This window comes from Sinocyclocheilus grahami, unplaced genomic scaffold (genome assembly GCF_001515645.1).
Source record: "Sinocyclocheilus grahami isolate Dianchi unplaced genomic scaffold, SAMN03320097.WGS_v1.1 scaffold356.1, whole genome shotgun sequence".
Taxonomy (NCBI): domain Eukaryota; kingdom Metazoa; phylum Chordata; class Actinopteri; order Cypriniformes; family Cyprinidae; genus Sinocyclocheilus; species Sinocyclocheilus grahami.
This window is the reverse complement of record NW_015505535.1, coordinates 301,854-312,784: the sequence shown is the minus strand read 5'-3', so window position 1 is coordinate 312,784 and position 10,931 is coordinate 301,854. Positions and strand designations below refer to the sequence as shown.

At 37.1% G+C, this 10,931-nt stretch overlaps 1 protein-coding gene across 1 annotated transcript in view; it reads left to right on the top strand.

Moving 5' to 3' along the window:
• The window catches only part of LOC107548853 (fibroblast growth factor 13-like), a 14,843-nt gene extending 5,557 nt beyond the window's left edge, over positions 1-9,286 (top strand). Inside the window, exons 3-6 of the mRNA XM_016229676.1 lie at positions 3,720-3,830; positions 3,924-4,027; positions 6,114-6,312; positions 8,804-9,286. Coding sequence (XP_016085162.1) covers positions 3,720-3,830; positions 3,924-4,027; positions 6,114-6,312; positions 8,804-8,940 — 551 coding nt within the window. The 3' untranslated portion in view covers positions 8,941-9,286. The remainder of the gene's footprint in view (positions 1-3,719; positions 3,831-3,923; positions 4,028-6,113; positions 6,313-8,803) is intronic.
• The last annotated feature ends 1,645 nt before the right edge of the window (positions 9,287-10,931 follow it).

Sequence of the window (10,931 nt, the reverse complement as noted above, 5' to 3'; positions counted from 1 at the left end):
TATATATTATTATTATTTTTTTTTTTAAATATATTTTCTTAGTTGGCACCATCCATCCTTATATACTGTAAAAATGTTTTGTCAGGTAATCCAAATAATGTGCTTATGGTAATATCTAAATTAACTGGATTTGGATTGAGCATTGAGTGAAAAATATTATTTAATATGACTGAATTAACATGCCTATAGGTTCATGCTTTATTCAAAAGAATGTAAAAATCTGTTAAATAATTAACGGCAGGTTACTTTACCATATACAGTAAGAGTATTTTAAATACTTTATATATTTTTAAAAGTGTAAAATTACTGTAGATATATATTTGAGATATTTTTATTTGTAAAAATATAAATTACCCTAGAATTTGCAGACAAAAAATTATATTTAACAAAACAATAATATACTTTTATATTTTTTTGTAAACATATTGTTGAAATATTTTCTAAGTAAAAAGTATAATCCCCATTAATTGATTCCCAGAATCCCCTGTATGAACCATCTTTAAGAATTTGTGTTAATATACTAAGTATTAATTATAAAGTTAGTATGAGAATAAAAGCAAAAGTCAAAAAGTCAAAAAAAGTCACAAAATACTTATCCGTTGCACAGTATGTTGTTTAGTTAATGTTTACTGCATTATTTGTGACCTGTATGCTAGTCTGATGATGTTTATGCTATTGTTTAGTTGCTGAATTTTATGTAGTGTGGCCTTCTTTTGTCTGTTACCAGTATTGCAGTAACAAACAGATTTAAATACCACAAATTAGTTTGTAAATTACTACAAACTATACAGTTATATAGATATACAGTTATAGAAACTGTAAAATGTGATTTTACAGTAAAGTTCTGGCAATCACCGTTTTTTTCCCAATTAATTTAACAAAACATTTTACAGTGTAATTCTACAAATCAATACAAAGCATGTATGAAAATGAAAGGACTACTGATGAGGTAGATTATGTGTGCCAAAAAGGCCACTCCTCATTTCAGGAGGCTCTAATGTTGCCTGTTTCTACACGGCGGCTTGTTGAAGACCACAGTCACGTCTCTCGGGCTGTCTGTCACCATGCAGCCGCTGAAGCCGTGCTGCTGCAGGAGCCACTGCGAGGAGAACGAGCTGCTGCTGCCGTCCAGCCCAATGTCGAAAAGAGAGCAATCTGGAATCTCCGCACAAGTGGATGTGGATATTTTTCCTTCTTGGATCATATTGCTGACACCTGAGTTTAGATGCTGTTTCCTACGCCTCTGAATTTCCATATTTTGGGCGGTCTTGGGGAACGGGGACAGGGAAACTGTTGAGTACCTATGCAGATCTCCACTGCTGAAAACATGAGCACATCTGCAGGGGAAGCCGATTAATCTACTCAACTTCAATTAAAGGCTGCGTTATTGAAAGGCGGGGACCTCTTGCTCACTATTTTCCGACACAATTCCCCCCCCCTCTCTTTCGCTCTCTCTGTTTCTCACATGAAGACAATATTTAATTATTTCCTCAGCCGCGGTGTGTTAACAGGTGCTAATTTTTCTGAATCAGCGCATGGCCGAGTAAAGCTTTGGGTCATGGCACAATGGCACGCGTTTCTCTCTCCCACAAACGCGCAACAAAAAGGCAACGTTTTCTAGAAGACTGCTTTTTTCCCCGGAGAGAAGAAGAGGAGCTGCTGTCCGGGATCTGCTGCACCATGTCAGGGCACAACAGCCGACGCTGAATGAAGCGGCTGTAAAGGCTTCAAAACCAAGTGATTTGTCGATAGGAAAAATATGCTTAATCCTTGTGAGGACAACAGCGGACTTCTGAAATGACCATTACGCAGTCCGTCATGGAGTATTGATTTTTCTTCCTCCGTGACAATGCTCTGAGCACACAGGACTTTAACATATACAACATATGGTCATTTTTAATCTGGGACGCGTCGCCACAACGAAACGCCAAACTGGCTACAGCCGCAGCGATCGCCAGCTCCCTCATTCGGCAGAGGAGGCAGGCGAGGGAGCGGGAGAAAGCCAATGCCAACCGCTGCGCCAGCAGCCCCAATAAGAGCATAGGGAACTGCGAGAAGCCCAGCAGGCTCAACTTGTTCTCACGCGTCAAACTCTTCGGCTCAAAGAAACGCAAGAGAAGGCGGCCAGGTCTGATGTTATGTGTGTTCTTTTAAGCAGACTTTACTCAGATATCCATGTCCATCAATCATCTTCATCATCCCCCATCCTCATCATCGTCACAGCTGACTGTGTTAAGAAATTGTGACTGCACTTTAACTCCTTCCATACGAAAGAGTCTGAACTGTATACTAAGATCCGCTGTGCTGAGTAACAAGGATTTCACAGTTCACTGCTTTTGAGCACTGGCTTCTCTTTGAGCTGATGTTGCAATATCACCAGGGCACACAGCTCATCACTTGTTCTACACTAGATATCATGCAGTCTACGCAGTCTGAATCAGAGACTGGGCTAAACAAATCTGTGGCACTCTTTGGGTTATGTTGACTTGAATTAGATGGATTTTCATGGCTAATATTGAGTATTTTGTTAGTATGAGCACTGGCTGGTCTTGAATATATTCAGTGTTTTGTTTACTTCTTATTCTGCAGTAAATGTGGATCTTGTTTGTGAATGAATTTCTGGTTGGTACACTCTTGGAAATAAAGGTTCCAAAAGGGTGTGTTCACAGTAATGCCATAGAAGAACCATTTTGGTCTCCCAAAGAACCTTGTGCACAGTTCTTAAAAGATCCCATTTTTTTGAGTGTAAAGTATTTTTAGTAATGTAAAGAACCCTTTTTCCACTTTAAAGAACCTTTTGTGCAATGAAAAGTTTCTATGGATGTTAAAGGATCTTCATGTCATCAACCATCAAAGTCAATAAAGAACCTTTATTTTTAAATTGTAGGTTGAGGCAGATGTGAACTTGGGATGTGAAAATTTAATAAATTTTTTTTTTTTAGATATTATTTATTTTCAATGCTATTTTTTTTTTTTTTTAATTATTAAAATATTTCCAAATATTTGCTGGTGTATTTATGCTCAGAGCTTTGAAAACACAATCACTTAAAAGTGAAAATAGCACAAAACCATATAAAAATTTGAAATATTATTAATAATAGTAAAATAAATAATAGCAAAAAAAATCCAAAGTATTATTTAATATGACTGAACAAACTTGAGTACCTTGCTTCACATCAATTAAAGTTATTCTAAGGGTCGGGTCAGGTAGAAATACATCTTTAAGGAAACAACTGCAGGTGGATAAAATGAGAATTACTAGAAAACGGTTTGTGACTAAAGCCATTTATTATTTTACAGCATTATCAAATATCAATAGCACAGAATAGGCAAACAATGTGATTTGTTTTCTTGTTACTCTTTTTTTTTTTTTTGCATTTTCTATTGTATACAATGAGGAAATATAGTTTTGCAACTCCTAAATTTAGAGCTGTTCAGCTGTATCCGGAATCAGGATATTACTGAAATGCATGTTATATAAGCCATAGTTATCTATCACCTCACCACTGAGGCATGCTTGGTAACTGCCTGGGTCCTGTTGGCACCAGCACTATGTTTTCACAATTCACATTTTATGGTTTTCCAACAGTAATTTCTTGGCTTTCACAAGCTGTGCCTTTGTGCTGGATGTTCTCTCCTTCCTCACCCCATATAATCTGCTATTTCACACCCTCCCTTTTCCCCCCATCCTCCTAAATTGTGTTGTCTCAATTCCACAGAGCCTCAGCTCAAGGGGATAGTCACCAAGCTCTACAGTCGACAAGGCTTTCATCTACAACTCCAAGCTGATGGGACCATCGATGGTACAAAAGAGGAAGATAATAGCTATGGTCGGTTCACTACACGTAACATGTTTAAACACGACCATGCCAACACGCTTCTTTCCCATGGGTTCAATTCTGTTCTGTACTGTAACTTCACAGCTATTTTCAACCTCATCCCCGTTGGGCTGCGAGTGGTGGCTATACAGGGTGTCCAGACCAAACTCTACCTGGCCATGAATAATGAAGGCTACCTGTACACCTCTGTAAGTATGAAAATCCCGTCATACACTCTTAAAAAATGGTTTTCACAGCGATGCCATAGAAGAACCATTTGGGTTTCCCAAAGAACCTTGCAGTGAACAATTCTTTAAAAGAACCTTTTTTTCTGAAGAATTGTAATAATCTACAAAACCTTTTTCCAATATAAAGAACCTTTTGTACAATGGAAAGATTCCATGGATGTTAAAAGTGCTTCGTGGAAACTTCAATGCCAATAAAGAACCTTTATTTTTTTTAAAGTGTAGTTTTAAAAGTGCGAGTCCCTCCTACACATTGTGGGCTCTTTTGAGATCAGGGCAGTAGTAAACATCCCACATTTTGTCTCTGCTGCCCTCATTGTAGTTAAATCTATGTCTTAGACTGCATCATGGATGCCGGAGGATCCGAGCTGTTAACTTAAAGTTGCAGGTTGGATTCCAGACAGCAGGCGATCGATGAACTGAAGAGTTAATGAGATCCAACTCCTGCCCAAACACCATCTGCCTCTCTTATTTATCACAGCATTGTATCGTGATTATATTCAAAGAGGAGATAATGGCATATTTAGACATGCTTGTTAGCACCTCGCATTCACACAAAGATAATTCACACTTCATATAATTGCTTTGTATTTGAACTATCTATAGAACGCTCCTGGGAGATAGTGCATCATCATACCCAAGGTTTTCCACCCAATATCTACTCTGCATTTTTTAAATATGGAGAAATCACAATAACGCTCTAATGGATATTCTGTTTTCCGAGTGCCTCCCTCACCTCTTTCCTTTGATTAAATGTGCTGTGGCGAGATGAATAATTTAGTGCTGTGCCAATAAGTGCTTCTGTCAATTCAAAATGGACATTTTGAGGAACATTGCTGGCATTAGAACGCTAAAGATTTGCAGTGGCTTTTGAAAGTCTTGGCCAGATCTGTGCTTTCATAATGCAGAAACAGTTTACACTGTACCTTTGTATTTCAACTGTGTGTGGGTTCGCGTCTGACCGCCTGCCCACAGAAATGGACTCTTTTCACAGACTGTGATGACGTGTTTCCACAGTTATTAACATTGTAAATCTAGCAACGTTTTTTTATATTTTCATTTAAAAAGGTAATGTACATTTATAACTCTATACTTGGGTTATATTACCTTGGTATGAAATACAAGAAAACTAGTTAATGCTGCTTTGTGGGTGTTTTTAACAACATGACTGCAAATTTGACATATTTCTCTTTTCTGATATAATAAATCTCTCAATATTCTTTCCTCTTTTGGAAAGTCACAAACGCTATCGTGGATTTTTTTCAAATTGGACAGCAAAACATTTATTATTTGTACTTTCTTTCTAGTTTACCCAACTACACTGGGGAAAATAGAATAATAGTATAGAAGTATAAACAAGTATAGAATAATTTTCACTCAGAAATTGCTAGTAATTTTCACAAATAATTACAAAGAAATGCCAAGTAACACATTAAATGGCACGTGAATTTTGTATTAGAACAACTGACATAGTATTAGTTTGTAAATCTTATTCCAATAATCATTAAATACACTTCAAAAAATAATTTTTAGTGTATGACGACTTTCGCTTCTAATAACACAACGGAAATGTGAAAAGGGTCCATACTCAAACTCGCACCCATGGTCGTGCTGGTATACACGTATCTCCTTGTTGATTTTGAGAGGTTGTTTTCCCCAGAATGAATGTATTGATCCGCAGGAAGTAGTAAAAGTGTTTCAGGCCTAAAGAGTTTAATGGTAATCAATCTGCACCACAAACTAGAGCGAAAGCACACGGGACGACGTGCTACCACCACGTTTAGACCACTTATTACGGTTCCAATCAGAGGAATTTACCTTGACAAAATCATGATGAGGTGATGTGTGATATCAATGAGGCTGGTCTGGACTATCTTCAACTCAAATTTGTCTGCTCTCGCTTTGTTTATCTCCCTACGAGCTCACACACACATTCTTTTTCTCTCTCTTATGCAAATACCCCTCCACAAACATGTACGAATATTGCTCTTCACCTCATTCTCTGTCTCTTATGTCTCTGTTGTCTTCTCTGCCCATTTGACTCTCACAGGAGCACTTCACGCCAGAGTGCAAATTCAAAGAGTCAGTGTTTGAGAACTATTACGTGACCTACTCGTCAATGATCTATCGGCAGCAGCAGTCGGGCCGAGGCTGGTACCTGGGACTCAACAAAGAGGGTCAAATCATGAAGGGCAATCATGTAAAGAAGACCAAGCCGGCTGCACACTTCATCCCCAAACCTCTTAAAGGTTGGTTCAAGTGTCTTCTGCACCGATTGTCAGGCTGATGGCTTTCTAAAAATATCTATTTTAGACTGAGGAGATATTGGCTGATCGTAGTGCAAGCATTCAAGTAACTTGTTGGCTTTCCTGCATGTCTCTGCATTTGTTTGGTGTTAAGGACAGAAACGTGCTCTTTGAAGGGATGAAAATGCAGATGTGTTGCAAATGCAAAGCTTGTTTTTTTACAAACTTGCATAACTGTGGTCATGTTCAAGAGGGCATCTGTGCCATTAAACTGGTTAAACCAGTGCAAGTGCTGTAAACCTGTCGACAGCTTAACTAACTTGCTGAGCAGATTTTGGTTGGGGTGCATTATATTAGCACTACATGTTTTATCAGCCATTTTAGAGTTTTGTTGTTGTTGTTTTAATTGATCAGCATTAGTCTGTATTGGAAATGCAATTGTTCATGCTCATTTCACCTCTTTTCGTTTAAGGGGCAGTTAAAGTTATTCTTAGTATATTATGTAATCTTAAAAGTGGATATTCTTAAATTCTGTATATTATAATGCTGTGATGCCTAAATTCCCTTGCAGCATTCAAAATGATAGATTTTATTTTTTAACGTTTTATTTTTCATTCGTTAAGGCAAAATACAATAGAATGTTAACATCAAAATAATTTTCTGCATTAACCAGAGAACCCCTAATGCTCAAAATATCGCTCTCCCATTGAAGAGAAAACTGACCTTAAAAGAAGATGTATCCGCCTTATTTTTCAATGCGGAAGTAAGCTGTTTTTGGTGAATGTGCGAGACTTCAATTTCATTAGCCGTGGTAGGGAAATAACGAGGAGGATAAGAAAGTGCGCTAAACGGTAAAATTGTTTGTGCTACAACATAGTGTGTTTATAATTAAGACAATACATTAAAATAATATGGTAAGAAACACAAGTTTACAATATCAAGCAAAAAACCAGCTGTATTATACAACTAAAAATAGCTGGAAGTGGATGACACCGGAAGCCAGACACATTAAATTTACAAATGACCGTACCCACTCTTACGGGCAAAATAAGGTGGATAGGCATTTGTAGAAATATGCTGTTTTTTCCCTCCTTGAATTAAATGGGTGCCTTTCTTTTTTGGAACTATAGCTGAATCAGTGGGGAAATCAAAAACTGCAGCTGCTTGTGTGCAGTCATAAGTGAAGCTACTGTAAGATGGCTAGACATTAGTCTGCTTTAAATGAGCATGGTAACTCCATGCAATTAGATTTTAAATCAAGTTATGGTGTGTTCATGCAGCACTAAATTATTTTTATTGCAAGCAGGTGTTTTTGTGCTGCATAGGGTACTTACTTGGAACTGGTTCAGATGATTTTCAGGATGTTAATTTGCGATGCACTGGAAGTTATTAATTTCCATTTGAGCTGAGTAGATTTTTTTTCTTTATATAATTTGGTCTAAAAAAAATTTTGATTTGTGATTGAAATAAAAATCCCACTGTTTTTGCCTTTTCATGTATTTTTATTTTTTTTTTTAAAAATAAGACTTTTTGAGGTCCTGGTGTCCTCTACAGAGGATGTAGCATAACATATGAATAAAATATAATTTTTCAAAACAATGTAAAGACATGAAAAAAATTTCTAAATTCACAAAACATTTTTTACCCTGGTAGTGAGGATGATATGAGAATGCTGAGATTTTTGTAAATAAAAAAGAAATAAAAAAATATTTGGCTAGCCCTTATGCGACGCCTTCTCTAAAACGAGCGTTTATGAATAATTTAGCCAGAAATAATTATTTTATTATCATTAAAGAATTTCTGCAGATTAGCCCTTGAAAACTAACTATATTTTTCGTTCAAAAATAATAAGGGTCATTTGTTTTGTGTGGATATATTCATACATTAATTATTCAATCACTTTACCATGGTGAATAAGTGGAGAATCATATTTTCTCTAGACGAGGTCATAAGAACCGGTGTTCTATCGAGTTGTGCTACCCTGTCAGATTTTGCTACCTCCCATTAAAACAGTAGGTGGTACAATTCGACAACGAAAAATGCTACCTGTCATTTATGGTCTATTTACGTCTACACCTACCCCAACCCTAAACCTATACTTACAGTAATGTAAATACAGTACTTATCATTGTTCAGCGTGAGAAAAATTACGCAATATTGATGTGCGCATGTGCAGTAAGCCCTGGTAGGACAATCTGACGGGTAGGATAAAATGTACATCTATATTTAAATCAATTAAATATGTTCGTACCTTTATTAGCATTTAAAGCAACATTTGGCAACAGATTGGCATTTCTGTTTTCCAAATATTTCTTCCTTAGGTACAAGGAAATGCAACCCTTAAGGAACCGTAATCATTCAATTCCTTGTGATTCCCATCCCTAGCGCTGTGTAGACACTAATAGAAGTTATCAATGTACTAATAAGGAGACAAACTTGCTACGACCTGAACATGAGACTCATGAGACCTGTTACTTGTGTCTCCTTCATATAGTTGCCATGTACAGAGAGCCGTCGCTGCACGACCTGACCGAGTTCTCCCGCTCCGGAAGTGGCACTCCAACCAAGAGCCGCAGCGCCTCGGCCATGCTCAACGGTGGCAAGATTCTGAGCCAGAATGAGTCAACATAACCGCAGGGCACAACTGCAGTCTGCTGCTGTACAGCTGCTGGACTCTACCATCAACTAAACAGCACAAACGCGTTTACAAGAGTGCAGTGAAACCCTTAGCTGGTCGCTAGCTAGTGTTTCCTGAAATCACTGTGATGAGAACACAAGTGCAAACCTACATTGTACAATCTTCTGCAGGTCAACCTTGAGTGACAAACAAACCAAGCCATCTTTCTGATGTAGGGGTCTGCGTCCTTTTGCGGGGCGATCCCCGTTTCCATGTGTAGCATACAGAGCTGTGGTTTTCTCCTGTGTCATTGTCACAGAATCTTCTAGAACACCTACTTTTGTGTTTTGCTCCATTTCTTCTTAGGGATGCCAACTCCATAGTGCTAAGTCAACTACAACATGACAATAGCAGCTTGTGCGACCCATTTATCGGTATATAGAGACAGAAATCCCAACGGTTCTTGGACATATGATACAAGTATTTGAGCTCAGCTTTTTTGAGGCAGCGGTTCATTGTTGTGTGCTTTTTAGATGAGGCGTTTTGCTCCTCGCTTCTCTTTTTCTGTCTTTTCAGCTTCCCCCCACACATTGTTATTCTGCAAATTAAACAGATTTAGGGTTCGGTCTGTCTGCACACCAAAGATGTCATTAGCCTCTTTGTATGGAGGTAAGTCAATTTGTGTAATTTCAGCTCCCTCAGACAGATGGTTGAGAAAACCGCAAGAGTGAATGTCATTTAGTCAGAGGAAATGTATTCAGGATAGAAGAAGACTACTCACTGTGGGTCCCTGCTTTTTGTCTGTTTATGTCTTCCTTTACGTCCCCTCTACTTTGGGAACCCAGCATCTTGGAGAAGTGTCAAATCAAAAAATGTTTAAATGATTGATTAATTCCAACCCGTTAGGTAAAAACAGGGCAGGCATTTCCCCCCCTCTTTTTTGTAAACAAAAATGTAATGAAAACCAAGCAAGAGAAAGCTTCCATTGCTTTTACAGGGCTAAATCAGCATAAGTAAATAATTTGTGTGAAAATTCATTCTTATGGTTCTACGTTATAGTCCTCAGTGGTCAGGCAGCAGCCCCTGTTTATAATTTTGATCAAAATCTTCTTCTGTTGTATGTATGTATGTATGTATGAAGCATATTTAATGCATGGGGGACAATGGACGCTGCATGTTATGTGGCTACGTATATTACCTACAATATGGAACCATGTGCTCAAATGGATACTGGAGTAAAATACAAATGTGTATATATATATATATGCATTTTATCCTACTACCCGCCTGCTTATTATTTGTTGTAAATTTAAGAAGCTGCTGCACTGAATAAAATGTTTTGTATGTTCAGAGCACTCATGATATTTGACTATGCGGTGTTAAGCGACTTTTGCTTTCAATGCACTTGATAACTCTTCATCAAAACAGTCAATGTATATTGTATGTGACGGCGCTGCTTTAAAATAAAATTTTACAAATACAAATCTTAAAAAAAAAAACTCAAATATTTGAAAGAAGCATATTCTTACTGTTATAAAATACAAATGTAAAAACATGAATTAAATATGTAATATTAAATATAAAATACTATTTAATTAAACAATGTAATATAAAATATATACATTTTATGGAATTATAATGTTGTATAATTATGTACAATAAATTATGTACAAAGGATCTTGGCATAGTTGTGTTTATGTATGTAATATTTAAAGACAAAATAGGTCTCTCCTTTATGTCAGATAGAATCCAAAACTCTTACTCTCTTAAAAATAAAGGTGCTTTAAAAGGTTCTTCACAGCGATGCCATAGAAGAACCATTTTTGGCTCCACAAAGAACCATTCAGTCAAAGGTTCTTTAAAGACCCATCTCTTTCTTTCCTTTTTATAATCTGAAGAACTTTTTTTCGCCACAAAGAACCTTTTGTGACACAGAAATATGTTAAAGGTTCTTTATGGAACCATTTAGACAAAAAGGTTCTTCTATGGCATCGTGAAGCACTTT